Source organism: Cervus canadensis, chromosome X, assembly GCF_019320065.1.
Source record: "Cervus canadensis isolate Bull #8, Minnesota chromosome X, ASM1932006v1, whole genome shotgun sequence".
Classification (NCBI taxonomy): Eukaryota; Metazoa; Chordata; class Mammalia; order Artiodactyla; family Cervidae; genus Cervus; species Cervus canadensis.
The window spans coordinates 12,763,279-12,787,991 of record NC_057419.1 but is presented as its reverse complement, the minus strand read 5'-3'; the positions used below and the strand labels follow the sequence as shown (position 1 = coordinate 12,787,991).

The 24,713-nt window shown below is 39.6% G+C and overlaps 2 protein-coding genes across 9 annotated transcripts in view; one reads left to right on the top strand and one right to left on the bottom strand.

Moving 5' to 3' along the window:
• LOC122434312 (lysine-specific demethylase 6A-like) overlaps positions 1-24,713 on the top strand; it is a 168,111-nt gene that overhangs the window by 16,977 nt on the left and 126,421 nt on the right. For all 8 annotated transcript variants that reach the window (XM_043457501.1, XM_043457497.1, XM_043457503.1 and 5 more), the window contains exon 3: positions 4,452-4,560. In XM_043457501.1, the coding sequence (XP_043313436.1) occupies positions 4,452-4,560 (109 nt within the window). The remainder of the gene's footprint in view (positions 1-4,451; positions 4,561-24,713) is intronic.
• LOC122434313 (ezrin-like) lies at positions 13,053-14,817 on the bottom strand. The gene is given in 2 exon segments (XM_043457505.1): positions 13,053-13,753; positions 13,756-14,817. Coding segments are annotated over 2 exon segments (1,713 nt in total). The 5' UTR covers positions 14,783-14,817; the 3' UTR covers positions 13,053-13,067.

Genomic DNA, 24,713 nt, shown 5'->3' with positions numbered 1-24,713 from the left:
TATTTATTTGAAGCACTAATACTGAACCTCCAAAATCACTGCAGATGGTGATTGCAGCCATGAAATGAAAAGACGCTTACTCCTGGAAGGAAAGTTATGACCAACTTAGACAGCATATTGAAAAGCAGAGACATTACTTTGCCAACAAAGGTCCATCTGGTCAAGGCTATGGTTTTTCCAGTGGTCGTGTATGGATGTGAGAGTTGGACTGTGAGGAAAGCTGAGCGCTGAAAAATTGATACTTTTGCACTGTGGTGTCGGAGAGGCTCTTGAGAGTCCCTTGGACTGCAAGGAGATCCAACCAGTCCATCCTAAAGGAGATCAGTCCTGGGTGTTCATTGGCAGGACTGATGCTGAAGCTGAAACTCCAGCAGTTTGGCCACCTCATGTGAAGAGTTGATTCATTGGAAAAGACCCTGATGCTTGGAAGGATTGGGGGCAGGAGGAGAAGTGGACGACAGAGGATGAGATGGCTGCATGGAATTACCGACTCGATGGGCATGAGTTTGAGTAAACTCCGGGGGTTGATGATGGACAGGGAGGCCTGGCATGCTGTGATTCATGGGGTCGCAAAGAGTTGGACACGACTGAGCGACTGAACTGAACTGAACTGAACTGAATGCTGAACCTGAAACCTCGATACTTTGGCCACCGGGTGCAAAGACCTGACTTCTTGGAAAAGATCCTGATGCTGGGAAAGATTGAAGGGCAGTAAAGGGGACAGCAGAGAATGAGATGGTTGGATGGATCATTGATTGGATAGACACGAGTTTGAGCAAACTGTGGGGTTTGGTGGTGGACAGGGAAGCCTGGCGTGCTGCATTCCATGTGGTCACAAAGAGTCTTACACAACTGAGAAAGTGAAATGAAATCTGGTATGGATGCTTCAAAGAAACATCTGTGAGACATCTTAGATATATTAAGCTACGTTTTTGGTATTTTAAACTTGGAAACATTGTCAGAATTAGAGAGGTAAACTTTAGATTGTAATGTATGGATAAGTATCAATATATTAATAGATACCACAGAATTTTACATGAAATCCGTAATATGTGATATATCATGAAATAATGTTATAAAATTATCAATCATAATAATCAAACTTTATCAGTCACATCAGTCATAATGTTATAGTTATCATAATTCAAGTTATAATGTTGAAATATTATGTTATAGAAATAATCAGTTTCCTAATTGCATTGTCCTCAAATCTTTAGCCCATAATTTAAATTTTGTCCTTTATAGATTATCATAATTTTACACTGCCTTTAGAAAATAATTTTCAAAAAGACTATAAAAAGAATTTTAAATGTGTGTTTCCGATAGCCTTTAGGTAATGCTACTGTATGTGGTAACAGTGACGATCTGTTAATGAAAAATCCTGATTACTTCATGTGGGTCAATAGGAATCCGTTACATGGGACTGAATGAGCCGATAAATGACGTAACTTTGGCTTCTGAAAACCGACAGTTAAAGCTATTTTTCAGTTAAGTTTTTACTGTTATGCTGTGACCTACAATAAGCTGATAGAGTATGCCTTTGTAAACGAAGATGAAACATTTCCCTATTTTTCTGCCTGATCCTGCCAAAATCTGTCTTATCCAGCTAAATTTCCTTTGGACTTGATGGTTTACTAGACTTGGATTCCTACTAGTTATACTAATTTTAATTTGTTTTACTAGTTTTCTTTGTATACTAGTTTATTTTATTTGTATACTAGTTTTAGTTTGTTCTCTTTTTCAATTTTTTTTTCGTCTTTTTCTCTCTGCTGCTTTATAACTTTGTCAGTGTTAATGAGCTACTTCATCTTATAAGACTGTTGTCCCTTGTCTCTTAAGATTGTTGGAGGTGTAACCCTGCCTCCAACAAATGTGTTGGTGACCAGGTGACTTAAAGTTACTTATCAGAGATATGGTTGTGTATACAATTAATAACTATATAGTTGATTCCATGTAAGGGAAGAAGCAAAAAAAAAAAAAAAATATCTCCTGGATCTTAATTGGTTAGAAGATGCAGGATCCAGAGAATCTTTTATTACTTACCAATGGGTCTAATCCAGAAGTTAACACCTGGAGTGACATAGAAATAGAACTTCTTATTTGTCTGATCTGGGAAGAACCTCCCAACGCCATGGAACAAAAAGTGGTCATGAAATATCTCCCAAATTGGCTCAATTTTTGATCACAGGGAGGGACTATGGTAAGGAGTATTTCCTTCCAAATCAATACACATGGATATCACAACCATTAGGGATTCCATCCTCTAAATGTTAATTTCTAAGCACAGGAAGAACAATGTGTGCTCATCAGCAGCCAGCCATGGGCTGCCATGACTTTCTACATGAAAAAGGAACTAAGGATGTGGATAATCAAATGATTAATAATCAATGATTATATAATAATCAAATGATTTGATTATTATAAATAATCAAATGAAGGATGCTAGTCAGTGATTGATTTCAGTAAGCCCAGACTCTTGCGTTTTCCCATACATAGAAAAGGGCTAAATTCCTTAACTTGAGACAGCTGGTTTTCCTTAGTTAAGAATAATCTTTTGATGTTCAAACTCCCTGGCCCTTGTTGCAAACTTCTGTTTAACCTGACTCCTCTGCCTGCCTCCTCAGAATAGTTTTCTCAGGGTTTCTTGAGATTTTGTCTCCTGGGCTTGAAGTCTTAAAAAGTCCCACAAAATAATATGGAACTCTCATCTTCTAGGTTTTGACAATTTTTTAAGTTGACAGAGGCTTGAAATTTTGTATTTTCACTTTATAGTGACTTCCGGGACCTAAGAAAAAAATTCGGATTTTTAATTGTTTTTAGTGATTTGAGGTCCTGAAAACCAAGTGGTATGGCCAAAAAGAAAAAGGAAAAAAAGAAGATAGAGGGTAGTCATTCTGGTTTATACATGGTTTGGCCTAAACTTTATGTAAATTAAAATATAGTAAAGGAATCTTGTCTTGAGAGTGTTACCATGAACACTGTAGGAAGGGAGCTATTTATTTCTGTTTTTAAACTTGACGTTCTTTATGTTAATGATTAAAGCAGATGTGCTTTGTGTGTTTGACAGTCATAGGTCAGGCTGTTTAATTCCCAACCAGGGATTGGCCCTGAATAATGGCAGTGGAAGTGTGGACACCTAACCTCTGGATCATTATGGAACTCCCTCCCCATCCCCCGTATCTTAATATATGAATAAATTTTCCCACCATTCATGAAAACTCTGCAGAACATTGTTCTTTCTGCAGATACTCCAGAATACTGTTCTTTCTGATGTTTTAATAAAATCTTAATTTCATCTATCTGCAGACTTCTGAAAGTTGTTTTTTTTTTAAAAGAGATTCTTTAAGTGTTATCTTTTTCTCTGATGAAAGCATGAGAAATATCTGTGGTAGGGGGTGAGATAATATTTGAGTTAGTATGTTTGAAATATGTGAGCAGCATTAGTAAGAAAATATATGATGTATTTGCCTGAAAAACTAAAGTAAGTTGTGTATGGTGCTCGAAAATGTAACATTTCTTTGCAAAAATAGCTGAGTTAGTAACTATTGTTGAGCAGCTTTATCCAATAGAAATGTGGTAAAGCACAGAATTTTAATTCCTCGTATGATTTTTAAATTTGATAGCTCTATTAACTAGTAAAGAGGAACATGAAATTGAATAATATATCTAACTTAATGGTCAGCATAAAATTGTTAGTAAATATCAGTCTGTTGTATGCAATCTTTGTAATCTGTTTTATAGTTTACAGTTATAGCACATCTCAATTTGGACTTGCCACATTTCAAATGTGGTTAATGGCTTCTGAAATTCAGTAAAGTTCTTTCTCCTTGTGTTTATATGAGTGTAGTTCAGTTATGTGAACAAGGATTGAAGTTATAATTTAGATTGGAAACTAACAGTCATTAAAGGAACTTCAAAATCATCTTATTTGATAGGTCTTATTCTCCATTTTTTCATCATATGGGAAAGCTTTGAATCATAAACAAAACTTGAATCATAAGTGATGGCTCTGCTAAGTAATTAGAAAGCTATTTCTTCTAATTTCTTTTTCTACAATATTTATGATTTATTTATTTAGTTGCACTGGGTCTTAGTTGTGGCATGCAGGAGCTTCTGTTGAGAAGCACATGCTTTTCTAGTTGTGGCACACAGACTCCGTAGTTACAGGGCGTGGTATTAGTTGCTTCACAGCATGTGGAATCTTAGTTTCCCTACTAGGGATTGAATCCTATCTCTGAGAATTGGCAGGTTGATTTTTAACCACTGGGACCATCAGGGAAGTCCCACTTTCTTCTGATTTCCAGAAAATTTGGATTCTGAGTCTTCATGGAAATAACACTGACTGATTTCTTGAGTACTCTCCCATAGTATATAGCTATTCTCTCAGAAAGCATGCAATTAGGATTTTGTTCTTTTCTTGATACTTATTTATTGTTATTATTTTTTTCTAGGCTGTTTGCTGCTACGAATCTCTAATCTTAAAAGCTGAAGGAAAAGTGGAGTCTGAATTCTTTTGTCAGTTAGGTCACTTCAACCTCTTATTGGAAGATTATCCAAAAGGTAATCTTTTTTGTTTTTACAATTTCTGCTTCATTTGCAACATAGAAAAATGAAATTGTTTTTACATTTTCTCAACATACTTAGAACTGTATTTTAGTTTCTTCTAAGCTCATGAAGGGGCTTCCCAGGTGGTGCTAGTGGTAAACAACCTGCTTGCCAATACACATCTCCTAGATGTGAGAGAGTGATGCAAGTTTGATCCCTGGGTAGGTGATCAAACTTTGATCCCCTGGAGAAGGAAATGGCTATCCACTCCTGTATTTCTGCCTGGACAGTCCTGTGGACAGACGAGCTTGGCAGGCTATAGTCCATAGAGTTGCAAGGTGTCTGACAAGGCTAAAGTGACCTAGCTTGCACACATGCAAGTTCATAAACAAAACAAGCATTGAGAAAAAAAGTAGATAGAAATGTGAAGATTAAACCTCATCACATTAGAAAAAGCTGCTGTGTGATATTTTCATCTATACATGCAGATGGGAAACCTTATGAAAGAGTTACCCTGAAGTGTTTTCCAGCACCATCAAATAATTTTCCAGTTCTCAGTATTGTCCTATAAATTTTAACTCAAATTTTGACACTATTTACTTAAAGATAGCATAGATCCCACAAGGAAAAAGATTTAGTCCTCCAAGACTGCCCTCTTCAGAAGTGAGTTTTATCTAGGTTGTCATGTATCTTCTTGATGATCCAGCTATTACACAGTTTCCCAAACCCACTTCTTGAGTTTGATTAATTTTTAGAATGACTCACAAAGCTCAGGGAAACATTAATTTATTATAAGGAATGTTGTAAAGGATGCAAACGAAAAGGAAAATGAAGAGGTACAGAGATGATATCTGAAAGTTTTCTAAGCTCAGGAACTTCTGTCCCTAAGGAATTGGGTTGAAATAATCAAATCTCACTTTTCAGAAATTTATTTTAGTGCTTATTCTGCATCCTTTCTCCTCCCTACCCAGCCTCATCCTGAGAATTCCTAGGGTTTCCTTATAAGTCCTCTCGTTAGCATTAAGTGAACCAAAGAAAAAAACACTTCACTCAGGGCTTTCCAAGTATTTTCGGAGCTGTCTATTATAAACAGACCTTACACAAAATATATTTTTTATTTTATAAGTAAAAATAACATTTCTCATTTTTGCTCTTGATTTTTAAAGTTGTTTACTTAAGTTAGAAAATATTTGAAAATCTGACATTGTCCATGACATTGGATGGTAATAATAGATCCCTTATCCCTGGATAAGGGATAAAACCCACTCCAGTTTTCTTGGGCTTCACTTGTGTCTCAGCTGGTAAAAAATCTACCTGAAGTGCAGGAATGATAATCTGTTAAGTTCTGACTGGGACTGAAAAAAATGTACAACCTGAAAGTGTAGAGTTGTATTTTATTTGGTGGACAAAACTGAGGACTTAGGCCTAGGACACAGCACCTCAGATAACTCTAAGGGATTGTTCCACATATATAAGGTAAGGCCAGGTTATATAGAAATTTTTACAACAAAGACCAGGTATTCAGAGTATCAGAAGATTAATGGTATGATATTAGTTTCTCTTTCTGATTTATTTTGTTCAGTATAATGGTCTGTCGGTCCATGCTTATTGCTACAAATGGCATTTCATTCTTTTTTATGGCTGGATGATATTCCGTTCCATATATATATGTATATACACACCACATCTTTATCTGTTTATCTGTCAGTGGACAGTTAGGGTTCTTCCACATCCTGGCTATTGTAAATAGTGTTGCATTGAACATTGGGATACATGTGTCTTTTTGGCCTATAGTTTTTGTCTTTTCAATATATATGCCTAGGATTGGTATTGCTGGATCATATGATAACTGGTTTTCTAGGGAAACACCATACTGTTTTTTATAATGGCTGCACCATCTTACACTCCCAACAGTGTAGAAGGGTTCCCTTTTCTCTACATCCTCTCCATCATTTATTGTTTGTAAACTTTTGATGATGGCCACTCTGACTGGTGTGAGGTGATATCTCCCTGTAGTTTTGATTTCATTTCTGCTAAATGCTCATTAGTGATGATCATCTTTTTATGTGTTTTTTGACCAAAATGATTACTGTTAAAGAAATCCAAAAATCTCAACGAATTCAGTATTTTTCTGTTTGGAAAGATGCGAAGTCTGGGCTCATAGAAATCATATGCACTTTTCATATGCCCTTCCACTATCTGGGGCTAGTTACAGTGCTTGTCATCATTAGTCCCTTCAAGGTGTCCTCTGGGGAGAGGAGTGGCCACAGTAGTTGACTAGTTAATACCATCTATAGACTGGTTAAATCCTGCCTTATCCAAAGTTCTCTCAGGGCTCAGCATCAAGGCAGCTGTAATGTGATGACTTGATGATGGCACCATCCTTTGTTTACTGCTTTGGTAGGTAGCATTTTTAGCTCACAGCACCTTAAGTAAAACATGATTTTCACTGCTTTATAATATTTTTCTTCTCAGAAATAGGTGAAAATAAATAACCTGAGGGAATCTTTTATATTTAAGATGAGTGCCATCTTCTAAGTTGTGTGCATACTTCCTTGTTACTCAAGACATTTATTTAGTAAGTTAAAAGCACTTTGAAAAAAGGTTTGCCCTGCCTAAAAGCAACAACAGCAAATGCCTATACCAAATAAGAACTGTCTCAAGCAAGAATATGTTAACCTTTTTATACAAGTAAACAGCTTGATATATAGAGTAGATAGACATTTTATGATTGTCTGCAAATGTGTTTAGTGGAAATAACAGTTGGCTAAAGTAAGCTGTTAGTGGTATGATACATTAGTGCTTTTGGTTCAGTTCAGTTGCTCAGTCATGTCCGACTTTGTGCAACCCCATGGACTTCAGCATGCCAGGCTTCCCTGTCCATCACCATCTTATGGAGCCTACTCAAACTCATGTCCATCAAGTCGGTGATGCCATCCAACCATCTCATCCTCTGTAGTCTCCTTCTCCTCCTCCCCTTAATCTTTCCCAGCCTCAGGGTGTTTTCCAGTGAGTCAGTTCTTCTCATCAGGTGGCCAAAGTATTGGAGTTTCACCTTTAGCGTCAGTCCTTCCAATGAACACCCATCCTTTAGGATGGGCTGGTTGGATCTCCTTGCAGTCCAAGGAACTCTCAAGAGTCCTTTCCAACACCAGAGTTCAAAAGCATCAATTCTGTGGCGCTCAGCCTTCTTTATAATAAAGTCCAACTCTCAGATCCATACATGACTACTAGAAAAACCATAGCTTTGACTAGATGGACCTTTGTTGGCAACGTAATGTCTCTGCTTTTTAATATGCTGTCTGTTTTTTAAAGCTTTTCTTCTAAGAAGCAAGTGCTTTTTAGTATCATTGCTGCAGTCACCACCTGCAGTGATGTTGAAATCCAAGACAATAAAGCCTGTCACTGTCTCCATTTTTTCCACATCTATTTGCCATGAAGTGATGGGACCAGATACCATGATACATACCATTAGTTTTCTGAATGTTGAGTTTAAGCCAGCTTTTTTACTCTCCTCTTTCATTTTGTTAGAGGCTCTTTAGCTCTTCTTCGCTTTCTGCCATAAGGGTGGTGTCATCTGCCTATTTAAGGTTACTGACATTTCTCCCAGCAATCTTGATTCCAGCTTGTGCTTCATCCAGGTGGGAATTTCACATGATGTACTCTGCATAAAAGTTAAATAAGCAGCGTGTCCATATACATCCTTAACATACTCCTTTCCCAATTTTGAACCAGTCTTCTGCTCCATGTCCGCTTCTAACTGTTGCTTCTTGATCGGCATACAGATTTCTCCGGAGGCAGGTCAGGTGGCCTGGTATTCCCATCTCTTGAAGAATTTTCCACAGTTTGTTGCAGTCCACACAGTCAAAGGCCTTGGCATAGTCAATAAAGCAGAAATAGATGTTTTGCTGGGACTCTCTTAGTTTTTTGATGATTCAGCGGAGGTTGGCAATTTGATCCCTGGTTCCTCTGCCTTTTCTAAATCCTGCTTGAAAAGCTGGAAGTTCTCAGCTGACGAACTGGCTTGTTGGAGTTCTGTTGAGAGCTGTTGAAGCCTGGCTTGGAGAATTTCGAGCATTTCTTTGCTAGCATGTGAGATGAGTGCAATTGTGTGGTGGTTTGAACATTCTTTGGCATTGCCTTTCTTTGGGACTGGAATGAAAACTGACCTTTTCTCGTCCTGTGGCCACTACTAAGTTTTCCAAATTTCCTGGCATATTGAGTGCAGCACTTTCACAGCATCATCTTTCCGGATTTGAAATAGCTCAAGTGGAATTCCATCATCTCCATTAGCTTTTTTCACAGTGATGCTTCCTAAGGCCCACTTGACTTCGCATTCCAGGATGTCTGGGTCTAGGTGAATGATCACACCATCGTGGTTACCTGAATATGAAGATCTTTTTGGTACAGCTCTTCTGTGTATTCTTGCCACCTGTTCTTAATATCTTCTGCTTCTCTTAGGTCCATACTGTTTCTGTCCTTCCTTGTGCCCATCTTTGCGTGGAATGTTCCCTTAGTTTCTCTGAGTTTCTTGAAGAGATCTCTTGTCTTTCCCATTCTATTGTTTTCTTTATTTCTTTGCCTTGATCACTGAATAAGGCTTTCTTGTCTCTCCTTGCTATTCTTTGGAACTCTGCTTTCAGATGGGTATATCTTTCTTTCTCTCCTTTGCCTTTAGCCTCTCTTTTCTCAGCTGTTTGTAAGGACTCCTCAGACAACCATTTTGCCTTTTGCATTTCTTTTTCCTGGGGATGGTCTTGATCACTGCCACCTGTACAGTGTCAGGGACCTCCATCCATAGTTCTTCAGGTAGTCTATCATATCTAATCCCAGAAATCTGTTTCTCACTTCCACTATATAATTGTAAGGGATTTGATTTAGGTCATACCTGAATGGCTTAGTGTTATCCCTACTTTCTCCTATTTAAGTCTGAGTTTGGCAGTAAGGAGCTCATGATCTTAGCCCCAGTCAGCTCCCTGTCTTGTTTTTGCTGACTGTGTAGAGATTCTCCATGGTTGACTGCAAAGAATATTACCAGTCTGATTTCGGTGTTGATCATCAGGTGATGTCGATATGTAAAGTCTTCTCTTGTGTTGTTGGAAGAGGGTGCTTGCTGTGACCAGTGCGTTGTCTTGGCAAAACTCTGTTAGCCTCTGCCCTGCTTCACTTTTTACTCCAAGGCCACACTTCCCTGTTACTCCAGGTATCTTGAGTATCTATGCATTCCAGTCCCATGTGATGAAAAGGGCATCTTTTTTGGTGTTCTAGAAAGTTTGGTCACATAAAATTAATTTGTTTAATAAGTGATTTAGCCACAAATTTTAATTGTGTGCTTTGTTTTTTGTCAAATGTAGGGAGGAAAAATATTTTCCCTTCTATCTGTGTGAGTTCCTACTTCTCATCTCTCAGTAAAAGACAGAATAAGAGCAGAAGAATAAACAGAAGTTTTTAAACATGTGTTTGTCATGTGTACATGAAAGGAACTGAGCAAACCGAATAACTCTCAGATATAGACTAAGTCATGAGCAATGCTAGTGTAACAAATCCACCTGCCAGAGTAGGAGACATAAGAAATGAAAGTTTCAACCCTGGGTCAGGAAGATTCCGTGGAGGAGAAGTGACAGCCCACTTCAGTATTCTTCCCTGGAAATTGCAATGGAGTGAGAAGCCTGGCAGGCCAGACTCTACAAGTTCACAGAGTTGAACACGACTTAGTGACTAAACAAGAATAAGCTCCAGCTTCAGGGTCTCATACTTGTCGAACTGTGAGAGTCAAGTTAGGAATCCTCAAGGATTCATCTTTTCAGACCACTTGGCCCATCATCTTCCTTGAATCTTTGTTGTGAGATTGCATAAAACTGGCACAAATGAAATTTGACATACAGAATATAATTTCTGTACGTTTTGAAAGTTTTGATTTCTTGTGAACATCTGTTTACCATCTTTTTTCTCTAGGAGCCTGTATAATTTCTTCCCTAAAAATTCCGTGCATTTTCCCCTCTCCCCTCTCTCCATCCATGCAGTATCAGAGTGGTAGTTGGGAGTGTGCATTTGCAACCTCAGATCAGTTAACAGATGGAAGTAGAATCTTTGTGTTTACTGGAAGTAGATTCTGTGTGTTAACTTTCAGCTTCTAGTATTTTCACAGCTTTGTTTTCTTTTTTTTTTTCTCATATGCTATTTCTAAAAAATAATCGTGTAAAAATAATCCTTATGCCAAATAGACATATTTTGGGGTACCATATTCTGCATTTCATTAATTAAACCCATGTTCAGGCTAAGTTGCTTCAGTTGTGTCCGCCTCCTTAAAACCCTATGTGCTTTAGCGTCCAGGCTTCTCTATGGGATTTTCCAGGTTAGAGTACTGGAGTTGGTTGCTCTGTCTTCTTCCAGGGGTACTTCCTAACCCAGGGATCAAACCCACATCTCTTGTTTCCTGCATTAGCAGCAGGATTCTTTACCAGTGTTGCCACCTGCAAAGCCCCAAAATTAAGCCTCTACTTCACTAATAGGTCAGTTTTCATTCTGGTCCCAAAGAAGGGCAGTGCCCAAGAATGTTCAAAGTACAGTACATGTGTGCATGCTGAGTCACTTCAGTCATGCTGAAGTCTTTGCAACCCTGTGGGCTGTAGTCCACCAGGGTCCTCTGTCCATGGGATTTCCAGGCAGGAATACTGGAGTGGGTTGCCATGCCCTTCTCCAACAAATTACAGTACAGTTGTCCTCATTTCACATGCTAGCCAGATAATGCTCAAAATCCTTCAAACTAAGTCCAGCAGTATGTGAACCAAAACATCCAAATACACATGCTGGGTTTAGAAAAGGTAGAGAAACCAAAGATCAAATTGCAGCTGTCCTTGGATCAAAGAGAAATCAATGGAGATCCAGAGAAACATCTACTTTTGCTTCACTGACTATGCTGAATCCTTTAACTGTGTGAACCAGAAGAAACTCTGGGAAGTTCGTAGATGGAATGCCAAATTACCTTACCTGTCTGCTGAGAAACTTGTATGGAAGACAAGAAGCAACAGAACTGGATATGTAACAAAAGACTGGTTGGAATATTGAAAAATAAATGTCAAGTCTATATATTGTCACTCTCAACCGCTATGCACAGTAGAAGAATTGATGGTTTTAAACGTGGTGTTGGAGAAGACTCTTGAGAGTCTGTTGGACTGCAAGGAGCTGAAACCAGTCAGTCCTAAAGGAAATCAGTCCTGAATATTTATCAGAAGGACTGATGCTGAAGTTGAAGCTAAAGTACTTTGATTACCTGATATGAAGAGGTATATCATTAGAAAAGACCCTGATGCTGGGCAAGATTTGGACAGGAGGAGAAGGGGATGACAGAGGATGATACGGCTGGATGGCATCACTGACTCAATGGAAATGAGTTTGAGCTGACATCAAGAGTTGGTGATGGACAGGGAGGCTTGGCGTGCCGCAATCCATGGGGTCGCAAAGAGTCGGACACAACTGAACGGCTAAACTGAACAGAACTGATGCAGAGTACATGTGAAATATTTGGCTGGTGAATCACAAGTGGGATCAAGATTGCCAGGAGAAATATCAACAAAATCAACTCTCTGGAGCACAAGAAAATATAATCTATCTTGCTTATACTTTTCCCCCTTGTACTTGTCATGAAGTGATGGGACTGTGATCTTAGTTTTTTTAATGTTGAGTTTCAAGCCAGCTTTTTCACACTTATTCTTTCAACCTCATTAGGAGGCTGTTTTGCTTTTCTTTTTTTTTTTAATATGTAATTCTTTTATTATTCTGTAAAAGGTAACAAAATATACAGAATGAAACTTTCCCTTTTTTTAAACTAATGTTAGAAACCCATGTTATCGCTTACATATAAATACTATGCTGTATAGCTGATCATTATTTAGGTGTGTAAGTCCAACAATGTAGCCCTCTACCTGTTAAGCAAAAGGAAAAAATTTATCTAGAGTACAGTATCCAGCATTGTTTATCCTGAGGAATCAAATGATCACAGGATTTCGTCAACTGAACTGAAGGCCTGGAGGAAGGAAATGGTGTGCGTGTGTAAGGAATTGCCTCAAACATTTCACCCTTCAAAAAACGAATATACAGAGGAGGATCCTTCATAGAAATCAAGAAGAAAATCAATTTCAGCTAATTTCAGATAGAAAAAAAGTATGGCACAGAATATAAGCCACGATGTGGTTTTAATTATACTGAATCTGTATCACACACGCCAGCATGGAGGAGTTAGTTATTTCAGACTTTACTGCCATCTTTCCTTAATTGATTTCGTCCTGCTCCAAGCAAAAAAAAAAAAAAAACAAACAGGAAGTGATTCAATAAAAATAAGAATGAGGCCTGTTTGGCACTATGATACAATTGGAAAAAATAAACCAGGGAAACTGCCGCCGGTCCCAGCCCCAGAACACTCCCACTGAAGTAACTGCTCTCTTGGTAAAGGACCAGGAGCCGAGAGAGGGTGGCGGCCGCAGGGCCGGGGGCGGCGCGGGGTGGAGCCGAGGCCCGGCCCCTCACATGGCCTCGAACTCGTGGATGCGCTGCTTGGTGTTGCCTTGCGGGATCTGCCGCAGCGTCTTGTACTTGTCCCGGCCTTGCCTCATGTTCTCGTTGTGGATGATGTCGTTGTGGGTCCGCTTGTTCCCGTCTCTGGCCTGGGACAGCTCACTGGTCAGAGTCATCAGCTGCCGCTGCACGCGCTCGTTCTTCTCAGCCTCGGTGATGCGCTTCTCCTCGTTGCGGTCGTCCAGGATGCCCTCGCTGGACAGCTCGGTGCTCAGCTCCGTACCCTCCTCCTGCGGGCCCTCGTGCACGTGGTAGTTCACCGGCTCCTACGCCGGCGGCGGCGGCGGGGCCGCGGTCATCACCAGGTGCAGCTCCTCCCGGGTCTTCACCAGGTCATCCTGGGCTTCCTTGGCCCAGAGCTGCCACTCTTCCACCTCGTTCTCCTTGCGCCGCCGCGCCTCCTCCAGGAGGGCTATCTTGGCTGTGTACTCCGCGAGCTCCGTGGCCAGCTGCTCCTGGCTCCTGATCTGGTCGGCTGCCTGCTTTTCCAGCTCCTCCTTGGCCCGCAGCGCGGCCAGGCGGTCAGCCTCCAGGCGCTCCGCCTCTTCCTGGGCCCGCTTCCTCTCCTCCTCCAGCTTCAGGGCTCTCTGGATCTGGTCGGAGAGCTCTTTCTCCGCCTTCCTGGTTTTTTCCTGTAGTCCTGAAGCCTGAGCATCAGTTCCTCCTTCTCACGCATCATCTGCTCTTTTTCTCTCTCCACGGTTTCTCTCCTCTTCTTATCGGTTTCCAACTGCTGCCTCTCGAGCTGGTGCTGGTGCTTCTCCTCCAGGGCCTGGGCCTTCATCTGCTGCACCTCAATGGTGTCGGGCTTCCGGCGGCGCATGTACAGCTCGTGGTTCCCCATGCAGAGCTGCAGGATCCGCTTGTTGATCCGCAGGCGGGGCGCGTAGAACACGAAGTCAGGAGCCTTCTTGTCGATGGGCTTGATGACAAACTTCTTGTCATTGAAAGCAATGTTCCTGATCTCGCTCCATGGGAAGCCAATCTTTGGGGTCAACTTATCATCTTTCTCATAGATATTTAGTCCAAGGGCATCAACGCCGAGCCAAAGGTCTGTTCCTTTCTTATTTTTTATCTCAAAATAGTTGATCCCGTACATTTCCAGGTCCTGGGCGATCTTCAGGTATTCCAGCATGGCACTGTCTTTGAGCATCCCGCGGTGCTCGGCATGCCACACCTGGATCCGGTCCTCCCACTGGTCCCTGGTGAGCTTGTGCTGGTCCATGACTCTCTGTGGGATGAGCCGCTCGGAGCCGAGGTAGCCAGCCTTGTGCAGCTCCTTGTTGTAGTCGCCGAACTTGGCCTGCACTGCGTAGGAGCCCAGGAGCACAGCGGTCTCCGGCGGGCAGTAGATCTCGTCGCTGAGGATGCCCTCCTTCACTTGCAGGAAGAAGAGCTTCTGCATGATGTCCTGGATGAGCTCCTCAGCCACGTCCTCAGGGTAGAACTTGGCCCGGAACTTGAACTGCAGCGGGCTCTCCTTCCTGACCTCTTGGGCGGACACCTTTTTATCAAGTTTCAACCACGTAGGAAATCCTTTGTTATCCACATACTGGAGGCCAAAGTACCACACTTCCCTAAGGCTGATGGTCTTAACCACCTGATCAAAAAGCTGCTTTCCTGTGGTGTTTGGCTGGATGGCGAACTCCAGCTCCGCATCCATGGTGGTCACTCGGACGTTGATCCTCTTAAAATGAAATAAATCTGCTATCCCCTTGGCTCATTCTGTCCAGCAGATGGGCACTCGAACACAAGGCAGGCGGACAGCAGGACCGGCCTCTGAGCCCTGGCCTCCTCCGCCCTGGCCCCCGCTGTCCCAGCCCCCAGTGTGGAGGAGGCATCCCCAGCTGGGTCGGTCGTAAAATCCTGTTTTGCTTTTCTTTGCTTTCTGCTGTTAGACTAGTATTGTCTGCATAGGTGAGGTTACTTATAATTTTCCCTGCAGTCTTGAATCCAACTTGGGATTCATCCATCTTGTTTGAGGAAGTCTGCACTTTGCCTTACTGTTTCTGGTAAAGGTTATTTAAGATAACACTTTTTCTTTGGATGTTTCACTGCAATTCTGCGGTTTTTATGTAAATGTTTTCTGTCTTGCTTTTTTCCTTTTTATCTTAGTCCGTTATTTAGGGGAGAACGCCCTTTGGGAGTACTTATCAAGTGGTGCAAGTGGTAAAGAATCCACCTGCAGTGCAGGAGACGTGAATTCAGTCCCTGCTTTGGGAAGATCCCCTAGAGAAGGAAATGGCAACATGCTGCAGTATTCCCTGGGAAATCCCATGGACAGAGGAGACTGGAGGGCTAACAGTGTGTGGACTGTTTAAGTCCACAAAGGTTTGAACACGACTGAGCTACTTCACGAGGTGGGGTGTGTGTCTGTGTGTCTGTTCCTCCCTGCCTGTTGGCCTTCCCATGTTGCTGCCTTCTTCTGCTCTAAATCTGGGCTATATGAAGTAAAGAGAATACACTAAATACACTGCAATATTATTCCTCAGGGTTATATGCCTTTGTTCTTTTCTTATATTGTATGTATATGCATTCTGCTCCTGCTAAGTCACTTTAGTCATGTCTGACTTTTTGCAACCCCATGGAATGTATCCCACCCAGTTCCTCTGTCCATGGTATTCTCCAGGTAAGAATACCAGAGTGGATTGACATTTCCTTCTCCAGAGGATCTTTCCAACACAGGGATTGAGCTCATGTCTCTTACTTCTCCTGCACTGGCAGGCAGATTCTTGACCACTTGCACCACCTGCAAAGCCCCTGAACCCACAAAGCTATCTACAAAAGCAGGCTCCTGCTCAGGACACTCTTGACTGCAGAACCAGATGGACATCCAGGCATGACAGCTCTACATACATCTTCGAGGCCATATGTGTCCTGGTTCATGATCCTGGTTCCGTGGGGGGCTGGCCTGACCAGTCCTCATGGGCAGACCTGGAGAACATTTCAGGAGGGGCTTCTCCTAGGGAGAGAGTGTAGATCTGGGCTCCCAGAGCTGCCTCCCCAAAGCCGGGGGTCCTTCTGAGTGCCAGTCTGGTACGTGAACCTGTTCTCTCAGCAGACACGGGAGCTGGGTCTCCAGTAAGTCTTGATATAAACAGCCACTGGGTATGATGAGATGGGAACCCTTCTGCAGTTGGGCACGCATACTTGTGTACTTAATGGTATACCACATTTCTTTTATGCTTTACTTACTTTTCTTTCTTTTCTTTGTCATTTTGATGACATCATTTCATATGCCTTTTTTACTTTTGTCAGTTCAGATCTGCTGTTGCAGTGTGTTTCTCCCTCCATCATGTTGTTTTTTGATACTAAAATTTTCTTCTATTTTCAAAATTCTTCCCTCGCAAAATTAATGATCAGACATTGTGTTCCTAATTTTTTTCCCTTTGATATGATGATTTCCTTCTTACTTTGATAGTAACTGTTCTGAAATCCTTTGTTTGTCACTCCAGTCTCTCTCCATGACAGTTCCCATTTTTTGGTTTTGGATTTTCACTTTGTCTTCCGTTTTTTTGGGAGACACTTTTCCATGGAAATCTGTACATGTTAGATGTATTTTATACCAACCTTGATTGGTATTGCCTTCCTGTAACTCTCCACAACCATACCACCCTCCCCATACTGCTTTTTGTTTGCTTGTTTTTATTTACTGATGGAATGTTTCATTACTGTTATATTTCTTGTTGTGTGTAATCTCATTGTTTCTCAGAGGGTGCATTCTTTGCTAATGAAGTCTTCTGGTTTTAACAGTGTTCCCTTGTTTGTTTCACTAATGTTTTTATTACATTAATTGCATGTCTGCCTGTATTTCTTGGCATTCAGATATTAACATATACTGTTTGTGGGCTTATGGTTGTACATTTTGTTTTATAACTGTGACCTTGTCTTAAATTGTTCTTGTCTGATTAGATTAGTTCCTATTTTATTCCCACACGGTGCTCTTTGCACATGCAGTTTTGTTTTTGGGTTTTTTTTTGGTGATCTCTCAGGATTGTTTACACTTTTAGGCATTCTTTCATGTGTGTATCTTTTCCTAGTTCTCTTAATTTATGGTCAGTTTATAGGTTAGATATTTGCTTTCTGAGAACTACCAACCTCCATCCTCTTAATCACCTAATTATTATAGTCTCCGTTGTTTTCAACAATAGTATTAATCTTCAACTTCTCTCATGTCTTTTCCATATAAAATCAGTTACTTAGGGACTATAACTGAGAACCTCCATATCAGTTTTCCAGGGCTGGAGTATGGGACGGTGACCTTCTTCTCTTGGAGTGATCTCTGATTTAGTAGCAGGTGTTAGGTACCTCACCTCTTCTGACGTGGTCTCCCTCCGAGTATGATGTAGCTAAGAGCGATTGGAGGGCAGTATTTTTCTCTTCTGTTTGTTCTTCCATATGCCATGAATGTGAGCTTGTAGAGCACATTAGCCTGAGCTGTCATTTGCACTTGATTGTAATAAAGTTTCACAATACACTGTTGACTTGGGGAAAGAAGGATTGTCAGCCTTTTCTCTTGCGAAGGGAGATATCTAAAATTTAAAATCAGAACTTAGGCTGGTTTTTAAGGCAACATAAACTTTTTAACCCCTTTGTGTAAAAAGTATGGTTATTGGATCATATGATAAGAGTGTGTAAGTTATGTAGGAAACTAGTGAACTGTTTTCTTTGGTTTTATCACGTTATATTCTCTAGGAATGAGTGACAATCCTGTTGTTCTCATTAGTATTTGGTATTGTCAGTGTTTTTGATTTTGACTTTTCTAAATAAGTGTATAGCTTTAATTTGCTTTGCCTGATGACATGTTATGTGATCCATCTTTTCGTATGATTTTTTGTCATCAGTATATTTTCTTTGGTGAAGTGTTAAACTCTGTGGTCCATTTTTAATCAGATTGTTTTTGCTATGGCTGGATTTTAAGAGTTCTTCATATTGTTTTAAAAGAAGATACATTTATTATTTTTCTGATCAATGTGCAGTGATTTTTTAAATCTTCTTAAGCAGCTATGAAAAAAATGTTCAAGAAAATAAAATAAACATGGGAAATTAAATTGTTAGGTTTCTATTATGTTGTTGTTGTTCAGTTTCCAAGTTGTATCTGACTCTTTGCAGCCCCGTGAACTACAGCACACCAGAATTCCGTGTTCGGCACTATCTTCCTGAGTTTGCTCAAACTCTTTGCCACTCAGTCACTGATGTCATTCAACCATCTCATTCTCTGTCGTCCCCTTTTCCTCCTTTCCTCAGTCTTTCCCAGCATCAGGGTCTTTTCCAGTGAGTCAGCTCTTTGCATCATGTGGCCAGAGTATTGGAGCTTCAGCTTCAGCATCAGTCCTTTCAGTAAATATTCACAGTTGATTTCCTTTAGGATGGACTGGTTGGATCTCCTTGCTGCCCAAGGGACTCTCAAGAGTCTTTTCCAGCACCACAGTTCAAACGCATCAATTCTTTGGCAGTCAGCCTTCTTTATGGTTCAACTCTTCACATCTTCTGCTTTGTAAACTTATGCTTAGTATAGAATATAAACAGAAAAACTGAAGTATTAGTGATAATGCTAACTGAAAAATTTTACCATAAATCTGAATACATGCATTTCAAAGTTTCACTGCTAGGAATTTTATTAAAATCAGTTTAATCACTGATAAAACTGATCATTGATTATGTATTCATAGTCTGTGAATCATTGATTATGTATTTGGTTGAACAAAGGTGTGTTTGGTGTTTTCCATAGGATGAGATCTATCAGTACTTACTGTCTTTAAGTTCATTTGAAACCATTTTATTGGATTGTACTGGACAGCTGTCATATCAGTGTACATTGAGAAAAAGTACACAAAAATTGGTCAGTTTTTGTGTAGCCACTTTATTGAAGATGGAAGGAAAAAAGTAACACTTTTGGCATATTCTGCTTTATAATTTTAGGAAAGGAGAAAGTGCAACTGAAACAAAAGATTCATGCAATGTGTGGAGAAGATGCTATTAATAATCAAACTTTTCAAAAGTGGTTTTTGATGTTTCTTACTGGAGATTTCTTGTGGAGCATTCTCTACATTTGGGTAGACCAGTTGAAGTTGCTAGTGGTCCAATCCAAGACATTAGTTGAGAACAATCAGCATTATACCCCACAGGAGATAGCCAACATACTCAATGTATCAGAATCAACTGCTGAAAATCATTGGCACAGGCTTGCTTATACGAATTGCTTTGATGTTTGGGTCCCACATAAGCTAAGTGAAAAAACCCTTTGACTGTATTTCCACCTGCAATTTTGTACTGAAACGTCACAAAAAACATGAACCATGATCAGCCACACCAGAGGTTGGCCTTCAGGTAAACAAGATTTTGTTGTGTATATGATGAAATTAGAAGGGAGTCCTTTATTACGAACCTCTTCTGGAAGATCAAATGATTAATTCTAACAAGTGGTATTCCCAGTCAGATCAACTGAATGCAGCACTTGATGAAAAGCATACAGAATTAGTCAACAGAATGCCTGATCTTCCATAAGGATAGCAGGAAGACTGCATGCTTGTTGAATGACCAGACAGAAACACAGAACTTGCCTTGGAAGTTCTGATTCATCCACCATGTCCATCAGACATTGTACCTTCAGATTTCCACTTATTTCAGTTTTTACAAATTTCTTTTAATGAAGAAAATTTGAATTCTCTTCAGTATGTAAAAGGCTCCTGAAACAGTCCCTTGATCAAGAAGATAAAAAGTTTTGGGAAGATGGAATTATGAAGTTGCTTGAAAGATGGAAGATAGTGGAACGAAACAGTGAATACATTCTATAAAATTCTATAAACTTTATTCTATAAAGTTCTTTGTGAACATGAGAAATGGATTTTTTATTTTTACTTAACCAGAGGAACTTTTTTGGCCAACCCCACGTAAGCTGATATAATATGGAAAATACTGGATAATCAACTTTTAAATAAATTTATGTCAGGATAAGGGTGACAGTTCTGCCAGGCTGTGAACCCCAGAGCTCCCATACTAATTCCTAGAAGCAGAGACTACTGTGTCACACCACTTTGTGGTAAAACAAATGCTAAGTTTTCATACTTTTCTATAGGAAATTGTCAGTTGTAAATACTCAAACAGCTGTAGAAATTCATGTTTACCAAATGCATTGTGTAGGAACTGACTACACAAAAAGTTTCTGTGTAATTTTCCCACAAATTCACAAACTCGTAGGAGAATAGATATAAGGAATTTCTAATCCAAACATGTTGTAGTTACTAAAGGGATATACACACATACTAAAAAGTTTTGCTTACAAAATGTACGAAGTATAAAAGGGATATTCTTTTTGAATAAAATCAATAAGTGCCTATTACCTTCTTTTTTATGAATTCTATAACTAACATGAAGGTAGACTTAAATTTACTGTCTACTCCTGTGACACCCCCTCGAAGAAAAAAGATTAAAAATTTGATTGGTCTTACTATATACTTGAAAAAAAGGAAATGTAAAAGTATTAGTCACTTACTGATGTCCAACTCTTCATGACCCCATGAACTGTAGCCCACCAGGCTCCTCTGTCCATGGAATTCTCCAGGCAAGAATACTGGAGAGGGATGCCCTGTCCTCCTTTAGGGGATCTTCCCAACTTAGGGACTGAACCTGCATCTACTGCATGGAAGGTGGGTTCTTTTTTTTTTTAAGTTAATTAATTTAATTGGAGGATAATTACTTCACAGTATTTTGGTGGTTTCTGGCATACATCAACATGAATCTGCCATGGGTGCACATGGGTCACCCCATCCTGAACCCCCCTCTGCACCCCATCTCTCTGGGTTGTCCCAGAGCACCAGCTTTGAGTGCCCTGCTTCATGTATCAAACTTGCACTGGTCATCTATTTTGCATATGGTAATATGTGTGTTTCAATGCTATTCTCTCAAATCATCCCACCCTCACCTTCTCCCACTGAGTCCAAAAGTCAGTTCTTTACATCTGTGTCTCTTTTGGGCAGGTGGGTTCTTTACCATCTGAATCACCTGGAAAGCAAGGCTGACCTGGACCTCACTTAATACTTGTCAGCCATCAGTTGAGATGTAATCATGAAAGATTAAAATTGCCTTAAAAAGGGTTGTGATATCAGTTATCAGAGCACTATGATTTCAAGGATCCTTTCAGTATTAGAGTTTGCTTTCTCTGTCATAAATCTTTCCAGTATCACCAAAAGCCTCATTAACAGCTTCTGAAGCATCTTGTTTCCTTGACTTTTCCCTTTTCTTTATATGTATCAGTAGTTGGTGACTGAAGATAGGTTTGAATTACCTTTTCCATAGTGTTTCTGTTGTCATCATTCCTGTTGCTACTCTTTCCCCTTTCAAGACATCAGTCAGTACAGATACTGTTATTACAGTAAAAGATCAGAACAAAAGATACATCAGCCTTCTTATCCATGATTTTTTATCTTAAAGATTTGATTTAAAAAAAAAATTGATTTTGTGCAGTTTGAAAATAATATACCTCAGTGTAGTTTTTTGCTGTGTACATTTTACATGCTTGGTATTCTTTATGTTTCCTGGATCTATGGCCTGTTGGCCTTATTTTAATTTTGGGGAAATTCTCATTCATTGTTGCATATAATTCCTGTGGTTTCTTTATCGTTTGATAGTATCATATTTCTTTATGTTTTGTTAGTAACACAGTTATACCTTTTCTGATTGTCCCACAGCCCTGTGTATTTTTTTCTTTTTTTCTCCCCAGTGTTCCCTGGGGAGAACAGGGATTCTTTTTGAGAACAGGGAGAACAGGGATTGTTTTTTGATAAGTCCTCTGTGTCACATATTCTTTCTTCAGCAGTATACATCACCTACTGATCTCATCTTTTTTACAGTGTTTCTGATCTTTAACATTTCTGCTTGAAAGTGTTGTCCTTCCTGTTCTCTACTTACATTATTTCAGCATTCTAGTAGACTGTCCACTTTATATGTTTTTTAGATATTCTTCACATATTAGTTGTGGTTGCTTTAAATTCCGTGATCTAATCATTTCAGCATCATTGTCACATCTGGTTCGGATGTTTGCTGTGCCTGTTTCTGCTCTTCCTCCCTCTCCTTCCTTCTCTTCCTCTTTCATGTGGGTTGTGTGTTACTTGTAGTATTTTCTTGATATCTGAACTTGGTATACCAGGTATAAAGAAGCTCTGTAAATAGGCCTTAACTAATGGTGTGCAGAATGTTGGCATAGAGGAAAGTGTCCTCAGTCTCAGTTTTTTAGTTAGTCTATGCCTTTGGAAAGTGAACTACATAAAAATTTCTTGCTTGTTTTCTTCTGTCTAGAATAGATAGCATGATTGGAGTGGGCTGGAGTTGAATGTCTACTTTAGTAAATTTCTCGATTGTTAAGAAGAACAGAATGCTCTTGGATATTTAAAATTGTTCTTTTTTTATAATCAACAAGGACCTACCATATAGCACAAAGAATTAACTCTGCACAGTGAACTCTGCTCAGTACTCTAATAACCTTATGGTTACCGGGGGGAAGGATGGGGGAAGGGATAGTCAGGGAGTCTGGGATGGACATGGACACAGTGCTGGATTTACCATGGAGAACCAGCAAGGACCTGCTGGACAGCACAGGGAACTCTGCTGAATGTCACGTGGCAGCCTGGATGGGAGGGGAGATTGGGGGAGGGTGGAAACCTGTGAATGATGGTGAGTCCTTTCACTGTTTACCTGAACCGAACACATCATTTTTGTAAATCAGCTATATCCCAATACAACGAAAAAAGTTTTAAAAAATTGTTCCTTTTTCCATTATTTTCTCAGAAGCTTGTGGACATTTTTCTCAAACATTATGGGAATCTTATTGGGCCCCTATAAGTCTCACAGTGTTATGAGTCACAATGTTGTGGGGCTCCTCCTCTGTTTGGGAGCCCAGGGATGTTTTAAATTTCAAGCATACTACAGTGAATTTTTGTAGCCTCACCCTTGTTTCTAGGGTTAGTTTTCTCAGTGAATGACTGCTCTTGTACCCTGTGTTAGCTTCAGTCTTTTAAATTCTTGTTGTAAAAACAAATATTTTAAGTCATTTTGTTCTTAGACTTAAAATGGGAGTGTAGTATATGAGATGATTGCCATAAATACTAATGTCTTTTAAACATACATTTGGTTATTTTCAAATTCCAGTTATTCTAACTTTATGATAGTATTTGAAAAAGTGAGTTTCCCTCATTAAAAATTTTTTCCCTTAACTCTATGTTGTTATTTTCATGAATGGATACTCAATAATGTTTTTGAGACTGGAGGGAAGATATCTGAAATTCTGAAAAATGTTTGTCCAAAATAGGGAAATTTTCAGTGGTAGAGTACCCACATAAAATCTGTTCTTCCTTTTTTACTGCAGTATTCTCATTTTACTTTGACTTTAAGGCAGTTTTCATTCCTAAGTGTATTTTACTCTAAACGTTCTCCCTTTGGAACTTTAACAAATAAATCAAAAACATTTTATTTCCCTGGAGTGATACGGAGTTTCCTGTTTTTAGTTTTAAAAAATTCTCCCCACTAACTCTAATATGCTTATGTGACTTCATATTGACTTTTTTTCTTACATAAGGCCTTTTTTAGTCAGACAGGAGCTTTTTTTTTTTTTTTTTTTTTATTTTTTTTTCTAAGGACACATTTTAAATAATTTTTCTTATTTTTAAAAGGGATATGCATCCTCATATCGAGGCACTCAATGATACGCCTGTCCCAGGAAACCACCTCCCGTGCTCTTTGGATGCACACATAAAATGGTTAAAAGTGATTCCCCAATTTTCAATGACAAGGTAGGAAAAAAGAACATGTTCACAGCTGTAGCTGAATTCTTCTGTCCTTTTTACCAAAAATCTTATTTTGCTATCAACCCACTCACCAAACCATACGGAAAGACAATTTTTCAAAAAGCCAACAAAACCCAAGAACAGGGATCTAGGTATCAAGCCAAAATCATCCCCTGGAACAGTGCTGATGCCAAAAAAAAAAAAAAAAAAGGAGGATAGGAAAACAAATTTCCATAGCACATTAGAGAAGTCCTTTAAAAAGAATTCAGAAACTTAGCACTGGAACTATGGTGGTGCAGTGTTCAAAACGCAGATAATTAAAGTTCAGCTTGGGAACATATTAGGCTTTCTCCTATCCCAGCAGGGGAAATAAAACTATGAGCTTTTGGAGCTAATATTAAAATTGTCCTTACCAATGAAAGACAGGGCAAGGGTCAACCGGAGAGAATGTAGAACAAAAGGTAGCAAAGACAAGTCGTTCTGAATCTAAGCTCTACTGCCTAGAAGAAACAGCAAAGTTTAAAAGGGCTGAAATTCTTCTAAGCCACTATCAATAAATTCTAGACTTGGCTCAAAACCAGTGGACTATAGACCACTGATAAATATATCAGGTGACCTACAGTGTTTATGTACTAAAAAATATTTTTTAAATTATCTGTAAATTTCTATTCTGAAAAGCAGCAGATCAAAATGACACTGGGCCATCCAATCAGTTAAAGTAAAGGGCTTCCTCCAAATAAAATCAGCAGAAATTCAGGTTGGAAAGAATGTAACATGAAGTAAATAAGATCAGGCTCTCGGCACAATTTTAGT